Consider the following 16674-nt stretch of genomic DNA (forward strand, 5'->3'; position numbering starts at 1 on the left):
CACACACAGCAAACTTTATTCTTCACGCCAGGTTTGTCAGTTCTCAGCACGAGGGTGTATCTGCTTCTTCCCCAAACACAGCAAGTGACAAGAACACATGGTCAGCCCGAGTAGCCAGCGAGCTTTATTTGGCTTCCTTCCTGCCGCGGAGGAGCCGTGTGCGCCAGGCGAGGGTCTGCGCTGGCCACCCTGGGGGGACGCCAGGTGCCTGCAGGCCTGATGCCAGCCCCACGGCCTATCCAGTCCCTGGTGCTGGGCGGGGAGCAGGGGGTGTTCTCCTTGGGCAGGGGCAGGAGCATGAGGGTGGCGGCCTCCCGGGAGCCCCTGTCGATGCCTGGCTCCACCTGGAGGCAGCAGCCCAGCCTGGGGAGGGCACCAGGGCCTTGCACTCAGCATGCGTGGGGCTGGAGCGCCGTCCTGATGCTGGCGGCCAGGGCGCGTGGCGTGGGGCTCTCCGCAGTGCAGCTCACGGGCAGGCCCTGCGCGGCCAGGGCGTGGGCCGTGGTGGGGCCGATGGCCACAAACTGCAGGGAGAAGACAGAGGGGTCTCAGCGGAGCCACAGGCCTAGGGGCGGGGGGCGGGTGGGGGACGCAGGGGGCGGCGGGTGCAAGGCCCGTCGGACATCCTATTAGGACAATGTCTGGAATCGGTCAGGACCTCCGTGGTGGGAGCATAGAACAAAGCCTGGAAAGCAGCTCTCTGTGAGGCAGGGGCGGCAGCCGGGACCCCTATGGAGGCAGAACAGTCCAGACCGGGGCCTGGAGACAGGGGGTCAGATTCAAACGGCAGCTCCACAGGACCGTGGCCTCAGGGCGACCCACCCTCTGCGGGCCTCCGTCCCCACCTCCATGAAGCAGAAAGGTTAACAGCTTTGCTTGTCCGGCTGCTCCAAGGATTAGATGAGCAACACGTGTAACCACTTGGCCCGTGCCTGGCACAGACCCATGCCTGGTGCCTGTTAGAGGTTACAGGACCGTCGTTATCCTAGGTTAGAAGCTTCAGTGGCCTGGGCCACGTTTTGCTGTGACTCTGTCCCCTGCCAGCTATCATTGCAAGTCACTTAGCCTTTCCGATCCTCAGTTTTCTCATCTGTGAAAGGGGCTCAATCACCCTGCCTCTCAGTGCTAGCTCGGGGTGGGGGGAGGGGGTGAAATGGGAAGATTGACAGCTTCAGGCAGAGAGAAGGTGCTCATCCCATCCCCCTCCGCACTCACACCATGGACACAGACCTGCCCGGGAGTGGTCTGTGATGGTGAGCCCCCTGAAGATGGCAGCCCCTTCCCGGCACGCCCATTCGCCCATCTGCCCCTCCCCAGGCAGGCTGGCAGGAGAGAGGACGAGATACCTCCTTCGCAAAGTCTTAGGAAGTGGTGGCCAGATGCTCCTCCCCAGGGGCGTGTGGAGGCAAGGAAGGAGGCTGCTCCTTCAGAAGCTGGGGCTCCTGGAGCCCCTACACTTCCACCCCTTCCACAAAGCAGCTACCCCTTAAGAGACCTCCCCTAAGGCAAAAAAAATGAAGCTGGACTCCTACCTCACACCATGCACAAACATTAACTCAAAACGGATCAGAGACCTCAATGTCAGAGCTAAAACTACAACAGAAAACAAATAGCAGTGAATCGTTGTGACCGTGGACGAGGCAATGGTTTCCTAGACACGATGAAAACCACAAGCAACAAAATAGAACACTGGTTAAAAAAACTTCTGTGCCTCAAAGAACACCATCAACACAGTAAACAGACAAGTCACAGAATGGGAAGAAGTGCAAATCATGTAACTAATAAGGGACTTGCATCCAAAAAAAAAAAAAGCACTCTTACAACTCAACACCAAAAAGACAAAAAACCTAGTTAAAAAGTGGCAAGGATGTGAACAGACGTTTCTCTTAAGAAGATATCAAAATAGTAAGACTCAGGGAACTCAAGTTGGTGCTCTGTGATAACCTAGAGGGGTGGGGAGGGGTGGGAGGTGGGAGGGAGATTAAAGAGAGAAGGGACAGATGTACACCTAAGGTGAATTCATGTTGATGTACGACAGAAATCAAACCAATGTTGTAAAGCAAAGATAAATATAAAAAAATTTTTTTAAAAGAAGGTATTAAAACGGTCATTATGCCTATGAAAAGATGCTCAGCGTCTTTAGTCATTAGGGAAATCCTAACCCAAACCACAAAGAAACTACTTCATACCCACTAGAATGGCTATAATCATAAAGACAAAAAAATAATAATAATAATAACATGTGTTGGCAAGAATATGGAGAGATTAGAATCCTCATATATTGCTGGTGGGACTGCAAAATGGTACAGCCACTTTGGAACACAGTTTGGCAACAGTTCAGAATGTTAAACATAACGTCACCGTATGAGCAACTCTACTCATAGGCATACACTCAAGAGAAATGAAAACGTGTTCACACACACAAAAACCTGTATTTAAATGTTCAGCTATTACTCATGATGGTTCAAAAGAGACACAATCCAAATGTCCATCAGCTGATGAATGGATAAATAAAAGGTGGTGTATTCACAGAATGGACTGTTGTCTGATAACGCAGAGGAATGAAGAACCGATACGTGACGACACGGGTGAGCCCTGAAACGACTGGGCTAAGTGAGACGAGCCAGTCACCGCAGACTGTATATGGTGCGACTCCGTTTGTATGAGACGTCCAGAATACAGGGAGATCCGCAGAGACAGGGAGAAGGCCAGTGGAGGCTTGGGGGCTGGGGCGCGGCTCTCATGGGCACGTGGTTTCTTTCACGGTATTAAAATGCTCCGGAATGAGAGGATGATGGCGGCACAACTCCGTGAATTTACTAAAACCCACTGAATTATACACTTTAAAAGGTACATATTTAAGTCATAAAAAGTGAATTTCATGGTGTGTGAATTATCTCTCAATAAAGCTGTTTTTTTCTTTAAAAAAAAAAAACACATTAAAAAAGAAAGAAAGAAACTCCCTGAAGTTGGGAACCAACAAATAGCAAGCATAATTTCAGCAGAAGCAATCTGGTCACAAGATGACGTTTCCACGTGAGCCTTTTATTTCCCCTGAAACGGACTGGTCACAGGAGGCGGGTGCGTCTAGAGAGCTCTGCTGTCAGACTCACCACCAGGGGCCTGTCTGGACCCACAGAGCCCACGGGGCTGGACCCCACGAGGGCTGGATCCCACGGAGCCCATGGGGCTGGACCCAGGCTGAGGACAGGTCCCCTGGAGCAGGGCAGCCCACTCCCCACCGGGCCCCCAACAGCCCAGCGCTAAGGCCAGTGTTCCGTCTCTGGGCCCCTGCCTGGGGCTGGGGTGGGAGTAGGGAACCAGTCTATAAGGCAGGGATAGTCCCGACCCCCCCGGTGTGCTGGGGCACCAGCAGCCCCTCCCCAGGCCCCCTCGGGCCCTTTAAGAGCATCCTCATTACAGGGCTGTGATTACTTGCCGACTCCTGAAGAGTACAAATGGAAATCCTTTGAGTTAAAAACCCCAAAGAGGAGAAAGGATTTTAGAATAGATAATTTCAAGGCAGATGGGAAACCAGGGAAACCATGCTAATAGCCAAGCCAGGCCCTGAGCTAAGGGCTTGACTTGAATTCTTTCAATGAACCTATCAGGGAAGACCACACACATGTCTCCGAAGACCACAGAGGGATAACTGTCCTCACGCTGCACAGGCTCACAGAGGTTAAGTAACTTGTCCAAGAGCACCAGCCAGGAAGCGGTGCTGTGAGCTGTGCGCAGGGGCCTGGAGTCCCGACACCTGCACTGCACAGCACGAGGACTTCCTGGACCAGGGCTGGAACCCCCTGCGGTGAAGTGCAGAGGCCTGACCCCCCGACCGCAGGCAAGTCCAGCCCTGCCTTTGCTCCAGAGCTGCCATCAGGGACTCTGCGAGCTCAGGAGTGCTTTGACTTCGCATGGAAATTCTAGGATAATTAGTAAAAGCTAAAACAAACAAAAGGATCTGAAAGAAAAAGATCAACAGCCCACTGAATATCTTACCTTAATCTGGCCAATGCTGTCACCAGATAACTCTTGAATATGCTTGAGACTGTGTGTCAGGCCAGAGGGACTGAAAAATGTGATGCTGGTGGGAACACCCTGGAGAGGGGAGAATAGAGTCAGTCCCTTGCCAGGGGCCGAGGAGAAAGATGCACCTCGGCTGGTCACCATCACCCCTGGAGCCCAGGGTGCACCCTGGGGCAGCCCGGGGGCATTCGCAGCAGGAGGGTCCTCACTGAGAGATGCTCTCTAGCTGGTCACCGTCACCCATGGAGCCCAGGGTGCACCCCGGGGCAGCCCGGGGGCATTCGCAGCAGGAGGGTCCCCACTGGGTTGGGTCCCAGGCTCCCTAGAGATGGAGCCCAGGTCGAGAACTGTTTAGAGGCGGGGGGTGGGGGAGGCTGGGCGCTGTTCCCTGGGCGCTCTGCTGCCCTCGCGTCTGCGTCTGCCAGGCCAGAGGACACAGGCATCGGGGACCCAGCACCCAGGCGAGTGGACAGCGCCTCCAGCTCCTGTGGCCAAAGCACACTGATCAAGTCAGACAGCAGCGAGCCTGCTCCCTAGCCCTCTCCGTGGCTTCTGGAGATGGAGCAGACAGACAGGCCCACTGGGCCTCTCTGCTCTGGTTGGTGCTAACAGGGCCTCCCAGGCTGGCAAGGCATTCGGGAGCCTGTCCTGGGAGAGGAAGGGGAGGCGTCTTATTGGGTGCAGATGTGGAAAGCTCCCACCAACCCCACAAGAGCTGAGCACTCTTCTGCCTGAAGCCTCCAAAGGTTCCTGTTGCCTCCCCAGTTCAACCCAGACCACGCCCCGCCCCGTGGGCCCGCCTGGTGTGCACCTCACCCGTCTCCAGCCCCTGCCCTGCAGCTCCACCACTGCCGCATGGCGAGGAATGGTGTCAAGGCTACTGCTGACCCCGGGCTTTCTCAGTCTTGAATGCTATGCAGAGGGCTTTCTGTAAATTATCTCCTTTAACCCTTGAAAAACCTTACCAGATGGGTCTGTTCCTACTTCCCAGATACAGAGACAGAACCAAAAGATGGGACACTCCCTGTCCCCCCCACCGCGAGTCGCAAGCTGCGATGGACAGTAGAACCAGCGTTGGGAGGCTGGCGCCCTGCAACCCTGCCTGTGCCACCCGGGGCCCCTGGCCCGAGCTCCCGGGAAGCGGCACACACCTGCTGGGTATAGTAGCTGGTGAGGTTCCCCTGGATCCCTGGGTGTGGAATAGTCTGGTAGACGGTTACGCTCTCCAAGGGGATCCCTGGACACAATGGAGACCAGAAGAAAGGCTTTACTGCGCCAGGAACAGACCATGGGGCACCGTTAGTAGAGGGCCCCCAGGGCCGCACAACCTTCCCGGAACAAGCGGCCGGGCACCGAGGGGCGGGGCTGGGCCGGCCCTCCACACCCCACCCGATGCTGCAGAGCAGTCACACGGTGCAGGAGGCGCAGATGACAGGGAAGGACGGGGTCCCGAAGCCTCAGCCCCCCTCGGGACCACGATTCCTTTTATCCCTGCGTCTGTGTGAACTGTCCACCAGCCTGGCCCTGGCCACTCCCGCCGTGGCTGCTGTCCGCATGGACTCCCACCCTGCGGGCCGGGGCTGGAGGCAGACTGCGCGGGGGTCTGTAAGCCTGGGGGGGTCAGCGGCCATGAGCTTTCGGGGGCCCAGACAGCTCGGCCCCTGGCACCCTGGGATGGAGCCCAGGGTTGGAGCGGGAGCAGGTCTAGGTCAGCTGAGCTGCAGGCCACCCCGTGTTTGATGAGATCGGCTCTCCCTGAAGACTGGCTTCCCCATGTGCCCACCCGGGGGTCCTGGCCACCCCACCACCACCGAGGTCCTGGTGAGGTCTCTGGGCCCCCCGCCAGCCCCCAGCTGAGCTGAGAGGGTTGTAGGGAGCAGATCTGAAGCAGGAAGGCGCCTGCACCCCAAACACAACATGAGGGGCGCCCACTTCCCGGCCCACTGGCTCAGCCCAGCCTTGCCCTCCCTCGAAGGCTCTGGGGTGATGCTTTGTCACTGCGTGGGCAGGCTCTCAGGACCCCGGAGAGGCCGGGGCAGGCGTGGCCCCAAGGGCCAGTGCATTTGGTCACCTTTGTCCTTGAGCGTTTTTGGCAGGATCTCTCTTTTGAGGGTTCCACAGGGAAACAGAAGAGGCAGTGCTGATGACTCCCCTGCGAATAAACAGGCAGGCGTTGTAGACAGGCCAGAGGTAATGTGTCAGGGGTGTGGGAGGCACAGGCCCAGGCCCCGCCCTGGGTCAGGTCGGTTCCAGGACGGAGTGGAGGAAGCTCCTGGGGTCATGTGGGGTTGGGGGTGGCATGTGGAACACTGACACCCACGCGTGCCTCGGCTGCAATCCCCCCAGCTCTCAAAGCCCCTCCCACCCGGGTGGCCCTGGGCAGCGGTGAGCATACAGAGCTGGGTCATAGGTCAGGCCCAGTACCGGCCCCAGAGTAACAGTCTCTGCCTCCAGAGGGGACCAGCTGGGAAGGAAGTAGCTGGAACCTGGGCTCCACGGGCAGGCAGCAAATGGGAGCCGAGCGTGGACGGTGGACGTGCAGCCACCCCAGCAGAGACCAGCTGCAGGGCCACTTCTGTTATGATGGGGATGGCGGCCACCAGGCCAGGTGCCCCAGGGACTGAGGGACACTTGGGAGGGCCCAGCCTGCTCAGAACGGCCCTGCCTCCTGCCCCCACGTACATCTCCGCTCTGGGAGAATCAGTTGGAGGCCTCTATTTGCAGAATCATGGAGACACCATGGAGACAGCTGCTGCTGCTGCTAAGTCGCTTCAGTCGTATCCGACTCTGTGTGACCCCAGAGACAGCAGCTCCCAACAAAACCGATGGGCCGTCAGGTGTCAGATTCCTCCCCAAGAGCAGAGGCTTGACAGCAAACAGCCTCTGGGGGAAGGACGCCCATGGCCCGTCTCATCACCATGGAAACTGACGGCGTTTCCCAACAGGGCACTGCTCGACCACACCACTCTTCCTCTTTGTCGTAAGATCATTTATGGAAAACGAATGAACGAATTAAAAAAAATTCCTTTCTGGGATGAGCTCAGCTAAACAGGCCAGTGTGAAACCTGGTTGAGTGTTCTGCAGAGGTGAGCGGTGAGGTCTCCCTGCAATGACAGGGAGTGCAAAGGGCCTGGCGGGAGTCTAACCCCACACAGGATGGTGAACCTCGGGGCTCGGATGCTCTGCGCTCCTTTAACAGAAGGGGGCCCGCCCTGCTGGGCAGAAGACGGCAGCTGCGTGGAAAGTCCTGAAAGTGCGCTACGTGGCCGGGGCGGAGGCTGCAGTCTCTGCAGGCGAGGCGGGTGATGAGAGGGAGAGTGTAAATGTCATTTTGCTGGAGGAGACGTGTGTGTCTGTGAAACTCTAACGACCTCCAGGTCTGCGCCCTCTCAGGCCTGCTAGCAGCGGGCACTTAACGGTGGATAATCAGGATAATGAGGCTGGTGGGGGGGGCAGGCGCGTGAAGGAGAGCCTAGGAAGTGGGCAGGTTGGTAGGAACAAGTTTTCGGTCAGCTCAGCTGCAAGTCCAGGGGGACAGTTCAAATAACCTGAGTAACCAATCAACTATAATCCAGGGAGATTAAAAATCAACAAATAAGCCTGCCTCTCAGAAGACGCTGTTAAGAGTCATCTTCTACCTCTGACCACTTCACTTGTCCTTTCTTTTCTGCCAGCAGGGTCACCCTGGGAGGGAAGACCTGTCCATCAGAACAAGAAACTACCAGATTCACTGAGGTGATGGCTTTAAGCGCTTTAACAGTGCCTGTCACGGAGTAAAGAAGTGTTTCAGTCAAACAAATAAGCAGTAACTACGAACTGGCCTTTCTACTCCAAGAATGCACTTGTAAGATCAAGCTTCAGAGTTGACTTGCGAGAAAATCATTAACATCTAGGAGAAACCAGGGGCAAGTCCTTAGTGGTCAGGATGGATTCTCATTTAGATGTGATTCTAGTTGGGAACTGAAGGTTCATTAGGACCCACAGGCGCACACTGGTCGAGCCGTGCAGAGTCCGTCCTCCTGCTTGTCCCCTCAGAGCTCTGGGACCCTGGATGGTCACGAGCCCCCCGGAGCTTCGACAAGCCTGCCAAACAGCGCGCTCGGCAACCCTGGGGCACCCCCGGGCCATCCCTGCGGTGCCCCGAGCCAAGAGGGGTGGCTGAGCTGTGGCCTGTGCTCCGTGTGACAGGGGAAACAAGTTTTCTGTTTTTTTCATTTTGATTAATTTAAATTTAAACAGGCACATGTGGCTCCCACAGTGGACCATAGTGGATGGTGGTGGAGAGGCGCCAGGGCCACGCTGACCACTCAGTAATGCCCAGCCCTCGATACCAACAGTGGCAGTGACCCAGGAAAGAGGAAATAAGATCATTCATAAAAGAAAAGTGGGAACAGGAGAGTGAATGGGAACCTGCAAAGTCCACTGTCCGCTGCCTGAGCGCCAGGAGGCCTGGCCCACGGGGAAGGGGAGGACCCAGGACTCTTGTAGGAGTGGCTCCCAGGGGTCAACAGAAACATACAAGCCCGAGCCCCTTCACCAAGGGCACTGGCTCCTGACAGGAGGGCCCCCTAAGACTTCAGAAAGACCAAGACAGGCCAGCGCCACCTTGAGAACAAATGTTCCCATACACCACGCCCCACACAAAATGGCCCCAGAAGAAGTACAAGTTCCCAGTTAAGCTGTTGCCCTTCCTGCTCACCCCGATGCCAACACCGGGGACAGAGAAGACAAAACCCTCTCCTGGACAAACTCACAGCAACACCTTGGGCGTCAGCAACCAACCGGCCCTGTCTCCGAGCTCAGCGAAGCTCTAGAGAGGGCCTGTGCACCGAGGCCCCGGGGCAGAGCCCAGCACGTGGTCTACGGCCGCTCTCCTGCGACGACGGGCAAAGGACGGGCCCCCAGAGCCGCCTGCACCCAGTCCTCAACAGACAGTCCCACAGCCCCTGATCTCGAGGGGCACGGCCCCGATCCCCTCAGCAACAGAAAGCGAGCTGGTTCTGCGCCATCCTTCACCGGGGCGTCTGACGTCACGCATGTGTCAGGGAGGGGCCAACGTGATAAGGACACAAGAGGGCGCGAGCATCTGTGTGCGGCTGGAGCAGGTGCAGCTGGGGGGTGGGGGCTGGGACACACGGCTTGAGCGGGGGCTCCCCTACAGACACGCTGAGCCTCTGCTCTCTCTCTTCCAGAGTTCTGCTCCAGAAAGCTCGGCTCATGTCAGAAGCTGAGAATTTCATAACTAGTGCAAAGCCTAATCCCGGCTGAAATACAAACCTCCCCAGAACCTGCGCCGTTTTCAGTCTCAGCCCATGTGCTGCCCGATGATGAGCTTATGACGGGGAAGGGGCTGCTCTTTCACGGAGGAGTGGGCTTTGGCGGGGAGGGAATTCGGAGAAGGAAGCGGCTCCTACAAGGAAGGGCAGGCGGGAGAGCTGGCAGGCAGACAGACAGACAGATGGTGGCCCAGTAGCTCCTGCTGCCTTCACCTGCCCCTTACAATCCCCAGAAAGTCCTGTTCCTGGTTTTGCCTCCAACCCTTTCATTCTGTGTCAAGTTCGAGTTGTGTCCAGTCCTCGGGTGGAGCGGGTGGAGGGCAGGGGGCTGAACCTCAGACAAGCACAGACGGAAGCAGATACAAGGCACCTGATATAAGACAGCAGCAGCTACAAGAACCCAGAGGGGTGCACGCACTCAAATCAGCTGTGTCATTACCAAGATAGCACCAAGGAGACGGCCCTGCCCCGAGGTGCTGGCTGGAAGGCCCCCCACAGCAGCACCGGGCTTGACTGGGGCCCTACTCTACTTACTGGAGCAAATGTATTCTGCAAGCTTCTCTGCATTTCCACAGGTTTCTCCTTCTGTATGCAGGCCAATTCTGTTCACTGGAAAACAACAACAACATCTATTTATTTACATGGTTGTTAAAGTCCTTCTGTTCCAGGGTAGTGTTTTAAAGATGCAGAGACGAAGGCACATGCTTTACAGAGACACGGAGTGTCTCCCCTTGGAAGCTGGTGTGGGAGGTGGGAAGAGGCATCGTGCGTCCGAGAGGGAGCTGGGTCCCAGCCCACGGCACCCCCTTCCCTGCGGCCCCCAGACCTGTGGCTCTGGGTGATGCAGGGTCAAATTAGCAACTTTCTCTCCAAAGGTTCAGGAAAAATTCAGTTCTTTGCCTTGTATTTATACCTTTCCTGCAAGTTCCCTTCAAAATAAAGATGTATATATATATATAAAAGAAGAAACTACATAACCATCACACAGATCTATCATAATTCAAATTGAACTCTTCCCGTTAGTGGACACTTGGGGTTTTTCATTTTTTTTTTACATTATAAGTAACACTACAATACAGTTGTGTATCCCAACCACCGCCTCCCCCCCACCCCGCAAAGACTCTTGAGAGACCCTTTGAGAGCAAAGAGATCCAACCAGTCCATTCTAAAGGAAATCAGTCCTGAATATTCACTGGAAGGACTGATGCTGAAACTCTAATACTTTGGCCACCTGATGCGAAAAACTGACTCATCTGAAAAGACCCTGATGCTGGGAAAGATTGAAGGCAGGAGGAGAAGGGGACGAGAGAGGATGAGATGCTTGGATGGCATCACCGACTCAGTGGACATGAGTTTGAGCAAGCCCCGGGAGTTGGTGATGGACAGGGAAGCCTGGCGTGCTGCAGTCCATGGAGTCGCAAAGAGTCGGGCACAACTGAGCAACTGAACTGATAAAAACATTTGTCCTATTTGGGATTACTACCTTTGGATAGATTACCAGAGAAGGGATTAGTGGCCAAAGGGTACAAATAATTTGGCAAAGCCTTTGAATACATGCTGACCAAGTATTTCTCAAAACAGGGGAACTGATTTTCAATGCCATTTAGGCACATCTGCATATATTTATTTCACCGCAGTCTTATCGGCATCGTTATGTAGTGGACTAATTACTTGTTATAAACTGAGTAAGGAAAAGAACCTTTTAAACTGAACCACGGGGCTCCATGAACTAAGTCAGGTCGGCGGGGAGGACACCTCCTGGTTCCCTCTCTCCGCTGCTCTCCACCACACTCACCCCTCTGCACGCTGGCTGCCCCGGGGGCGGGTTTTCCACACCCAGCAGTTCTCCAGCTCTTAGCTGGGTGTCCGACCACCTAACTCACGTCTCACGCTCTCTCCAAGGAGGCAGCGTCAGATCCCAAGGATCCGGGGCTCAGTTCCCCGGATCACGCTGCCCCCACTTCAGACCTAGGTCGTCGCTTGTGCTTCTGACAGACGGGCTCCGAGTCGGAGGGTCTCCTGGCCCACTTCTTGAGTTGGGTGACTTGCTAGAGCAGCTCACAGAACTCAGGGAAAAGGAGTCATTGACTGTTGCCGGCTTCTTACGAAGGGTATTTCAAAGGGTGTCAATGAACAGCCAGACAGAGAAGCCGCATCGGGCAGGGATGGTTCGGGGGGCCTGGCCTCCCAGCTCCTCCATGAAACTCCTCTGGATTTTTCGGCGGCTTCACTGCATGGGCACAACCGACTGAATCACTGGTCACTGGTCATGAAATCAACCTCCGGGGGGCCCCACCGTCCTTCTCCCTGGAGGTAGGGTGCAGGGAGGGCAGGATCTGAAAGCTCCCTCTGGAATCACGGGACTGGTTCCCATGGCAACTAGCCCCCAGTCTAAGGGCTTCCCCAAAGTCCCCTCAGTGAAGTCAACTCAGATGGAGTTGAAAGAGATGTTATGAGTAACAAAAGACATCTTTTTTTTTCTTATCACTTAGGAAATTCCAAGGGTTTTAGGAGGCCTGGGCCAGGAATAGGGATAAAGACCAAATATACATTTTTTATTATAATCACAATATCACAGTCATTCTCTGGTGTTTTATTTGGGCCTTGGCTGCTTACCTAGAGAGGCAGTAGCATTTCCCACCACATACACCGACTTAGCATTCCATTTTTCTTTCAGAGACTTTTTCCAGACTGTAAAACATGAAATTCGATGTGAGTTGCAAATACCACGGTGGCCGTTTGGGCTGCTGCCTGCAGCTGTTTGTTCATCCTAAAACACTTGTGAGCAAGGCCAACTATTAATGACCAGATATAAAGAACAGCATCTCAAACTAAAATCCATTTTTATATTCTATTCATAGTCTGCAGGCAAGTTTTTAAAAATCACTTTGGCCAAATGTGTCAGTATGCCTTGCTTGAAATATTAAGCCATTTCCACAGCTGGCACTAGAAGCATTTTTAATGAATACTAGTAAACAAACATAATGAAGAATTAATTTGCTTGGTGATATTAAAATATAAAACTCTACCCTTTTCCCTTTGGCCACGCCATGAGACAGGGATCTTGGCTCCCAGACCAGGGATTGAACCCACGGCCACAGCAGTGAAAGCACTGAGCCCTAACCACTGGACCACCAGGGAATTCCCCCCAAAATCTAGACTTTTAGATAAAAAAGTCACTGCTTGTGAAAGAGAGGCAATTTAAATCTCTAATAAAGCCAACTGCTGTTTACTTGCTGTCTGACACTCTGCGACTCCATGGACTGCAGCATGCCAGGCTCCTCTGTCCTTCACCATCTCTTGGAATTTGCTCAAATTCGTGTCCACTGAGTTGGTGATGCTATCTAATCACCCTATCCTCTGCCATCTGATAGAAGTGATTTTATTTGGGACATAAACCAAAGCAGTCAACAAACTGTCATCTCAGATAGGAAGGCTCACTTATCCATTAGGTCAAAGTAGAGATAATACATTTCAGGTTTAGAAACAAACACAGTTTTATAGAGGATGTTATCATTTTATGACAAAAGTAAACATTTTAAAATATGGGTTAAAGAAATACTGAAAAAAAAAAAAAGTATCACAAGGCCACCTGGCATTCAACACCCTTTTAGGATATCCAAGGAAACACTAGTTTTTCCTTCTTAAGATCTGACACCCGTCTGGGCATTTAGAAGGCAGCACGGTCCTGCTTCCTGGGGACTTGGCACCTTGAAGTGCTCGCTCCCATTAGAAGGCTCCCGGGTGACGCTATTCTGGGTGGGACACCAAGAAACAGCCTAGAAGAGGGAACCTCATCTCATCTTCCCTCCAAAGGCAACACAGACACACAGGAACTCGGTACCTAAATACTTTTTGAACTAAAAGTCACTATGCTGTTTCAAACGTGAGGTCCAGCTCTTTCCACACTGAGCATCACTGATGGGAGAAACCAGAGTGATATCCAGAGGGATTCACAGCAGACCCCGCCCTCACCTTCGGCTTTAGTGTCTTTCTGCAAACACCGCTCCACGGCTTCTACCGCTCTGGGGCTGGTGAAAATGAGTCCCCCGTAACCTTCGGGATGAGACAGCTGCACACCAAACAACAGCAGAGGAATTTTATATGATGGCCAAGTTCAACACTGCCCAAGATTCCACGTCTTCACAAAAGTAGTAGGCAAACTAAATCCATCCATCCTTCCATCCACTCAAGACATGAGAGCTCACTCTGTGCCTGGAACTATTCCAGGTCTTTAAGGTCACACAAGTAAATTCATAGCATTTCCCACAAATAGCTCACAGTCTCGGGGAGGGATGGCTCAGTGTGATGCGTGATGCAGGGTGGCAGGCATAAGGGAACAGAGGGATTGTGACTCAGCCTGGGCGTGGCTGGGCTGCAGGCAGGACCGCAGACTGGACCTGCATCCGTAATAAACTGGAATATTCAAGAAACTGTATCAATGCAAAGCTCCAGTTTTTGAGGATAAAAATGGGGACAAAAATCTACTGACCACGTGTTCTGAGCCAGGCAGTGGGCTGTCTTACACACATTCCTGCACCGAATGTGTGACGATACCCTGTGATGGGTGGAAAGTCTCGAATTGATCGGATTAAGACACAGAGGTTTGACACAGAGGCTTGGCAAGGATGAGGAAGCAGCCCAGGTGAGGGGTGGAGCTGTGATCTGAGCACGTGTCTCCACGGTGCCCAAGCCCGAGCACTCACTCACTCACTGCACCACCAGAGCTTCAGACGGAGCTCAGACACCCCCTCAGGAAACAGACTACCCGGGGGAGACAGACAGGCTCCTGTTTCTAGCATTTTTCAGACCACTGGGGTCCTAGCAACGAGCTCAGACGATGAGCTCTACTTCCGTTAAAGCTGCTTATGGAGGTCCCTAACATAGTCCTCATGGCACATAGTCAGGGCAGATGCCAACTGTTGAACGATAATTCAACATTCAGCTCAAACGGAAGGGAGAAAGCAGAGAGGTGCTCTGTGACGGGCAGACTCTAGTATGCAGAGCATGGGGGCGGGGGGGCAGGGGGGAGCCTGGGGCTCACAGCAGCCTGGGAACCCAGTGGGCAGGGGTGGGTACACCCACCCCGTAAAGCCCCCGGCTCTCGGCCCATGTGTCCAGAATGCAGCCCCTGGGGAGGTTATCTGGTGGCAGGTGCACAGTGGTGGAGGCTGCTGGGCACCGAATCTTTAGCTGGAACTGTTCCGATGGGGCTTCCCTGGGGCCATCCCCGGCTGTAATCTATCACCCCAACCCGGGGGCAGCAGTTCCAACCCTCCCTCTTATCTGCCACGGGACCCAGCCAAGGTGCCCGGCCTGGGGAGAAACAACAGCTGTTGGGCTCTTTGCTGAGGTCGGGGTGGTAGGGGTGGCGGGGAGGGGGGAGGGTGGCCTGCAGGAGAGGAGGAAGGGGAAAGGTCTGCGCCGCTGAGAGCAGGCAGGCGGGGCCTCGCTGCGGGCCTGCCTCTGGGTCAGGCGGCTTTCTGCAGGGGCTGCTAGAGGCTCGGGCTGAGGATCCAACAGCAGCTGAGACCTGGGGCAGGTGAGTTCACGTCGCCAGTGAGACGAGTGCTCATCAACCGAGTGCTCACCAACGGGTCCTTCCCACTCCGGCTGGGAAGGATGCCACGGAAACCAAAGGTGTCTCACTGGAAAACGATGGTGCTCAGAGGCTGGCGAACCTTACCTTCTCCAACAGACCGGGGAGAGACAGAAACTCAAACGATAAAACAGGGATCAAAGTGGCTTCAAGCCCATATAATCCCAGCTCCTGCAAACAAAAGGATACAGCTTTGAGCTGGCAGGGGTTTTTTGGAAAATAAGGAAAAGGGGCCTGTTTCACAATTTATACTGTGCTCACTCCTCAGCTGTTAGCAGATAACCCCACCCTTGACTGACTTCAACACAAACTAGGGCCAGGCCTTCTGGGACTGGGTGTGCCAAGCACTTACCCTGACGTAGGGGTCCTGGCCACAGTCGTCCTCCTTGGGGTCTTTCAGCAAAAGAACCTTCATTATGGCCTGGCAGTCCTTACAGGGTGCTACGGGGCAGAAAGGGGACGTTAACTTGATCTCCAAGGCTCTTCCTGAGCAGGGTCAGTAGGCTGGGCAGGCATGGGGTACAGGTAATCAGCAGCAGCTTGGCTGGCCTCTCCCTCCCCTACAATGACTTGGCATTTATGGGCTTGTTCCTTCTGAAGACCCTGTCACCGATAAGGCCTGTGGATAGTAGGCTGGCACTTGATATCACTTGAAAAGGCAGAGTAAAGCCACTAGGGAAAGGTAGTGTCCCAGCGGAACACTGGAGACTCACAGAAGAGAAGCGATGCAAATTTTGGGTTGAATCAATAATAAATAAGAGAAATGAGTACCCTTTTAAGGAAAGGAATAATTACTTCCATTTCTTGATAAATCTACTCAGTTGCTTATAAGCTCTTTAGGAAATGATTATATTGATTTTTCTCATATGTTTTACAATGTGGTCAAGTACCATGAGATAATCTTTCAAAAATTTTTGAGAAACCTGGAAAAAAGCCTGTTGATATATATCAAAAGGCGTACATACTTCATACCCTTTCTTCCTATAGTTTCACTTTTAGAATAAATTCTAAGGTGTTACTCATAAATGTGTGCAAAGATTAACATAAAGGTGTTCGTCCTGGTATTTTTTTTTAACTGACATATAACATAGGGCAAATTTAAGGTGTACAGTGTGATTTAATACATTTATATGTTGTGACACAATTACCTTTGTAACATTAGCTAACATCTCTATCACTTCATAAAATTATCATTTCTCTTCTGTGGTAAGAGCAATTAAGATATAGTCTCTTGGCAACTTTGAAGTTGATAACACAATATTGTTGATTATAACCACCATGCTATTCATTAGATCCTCAAAACTTAGCTGCAAGTTTGTATCCTGGTATGCTTTATAATTGCCAATAGTTAGAAACAATGTAAATGTCCAACAGGAAGAGAATGGCTAAATAAATCATGGTACAAGTCTACAAAAAAATCACAAAAATATCCATAAACAACTTAATTACATGGGTTATTTAATCACAAAATAATGTTAAGTTTAAAAAGGCAGGATACAGAATTGCATAACATGTATGATCTTACAGATTTTATATACACATATACATGAAAGAATATTCTTTGCTGCTAGGTTAGGGTGATTATTTTCTCCTCTATCTCTTTCTGTATCATCCAATTTTATTTTTACAATAAACATTAAATTCCTCTTGTATCAAAGGAGGAAAAAGCACATTATAACCATCCAAAGGTCTTGAAACAAAAGCCGCCAAAGACCTGCAGAACAAACTCTGCTGGAAACGCAGATTACATCCCACAAGTAGCATTAGACTAGC

At 52.9% G+C, this 16674-nt stretch overlaps 1 protein-coding gene across 4 annotated transcripts in view; it reads right to left on the minus strand.

Moving 5' to 3' along the window:
* The window catches only part of UROS (uroporphyrinogen III synthase), a 24790-nt gene continuing 8116 nt past the window's right edge, over positions 1-16674 (minus strand). For 3 of the 4 annotated variants that reach the window (XM_040254431.1, XM_040254429.1, XM_040254430.1), the window contains 9 exons: positions 15254-15342; positions 14989-15072; positions 13278-13374; positions 11919-11993; positions 9837-9911; positions 6098-6178; positions 5178-5263; positions 4000-4098; positions 1-524 (listed from right to left, as the gene is read on the minus strand). In XM_040254431.1, the coding sequence (XP_040110365.1) occupies positions 390-524; positions 4000-4098; positions 5178-5263; positions 6098-6178; positions 9837-9911; positions 11919-11993; positions 13278-13374; positions 14989-15072; positions 15254-15316 (795 nt within the window). In that variant the 5' untranslated portion in view covers positions 15317-15342 and the 3' untranslated portion in view covers positions 1-389. The remainder of the gene's footprint in view (positions 525-3999; positions 4099-5177; positions 5264-6097; positions 6179-9836; positions 9912-11918; positions 11994-13277; positions 13375-14988; positions 15073-15253; positions 15343-16674) is intronic. The other variant, XR_005723503.1, reaches the window with a different exon arrangement.

Source organism: Oryx dammah, unplaced genomic scaffold (assembly GCF_014754425.2).
Source record: "Oryx dammah isolate SB20612 unplaced genomic scaffold, SCBI_Odam_1.1 HiC_scaffold_14, whole genome shotgun sequence".
NCBI classification, from domain to species: Eukaryota; Metazoa; Chordata; class Mammalia; order Artiodactyla; family Bovidae; genus Oryx; species Oryx dammah.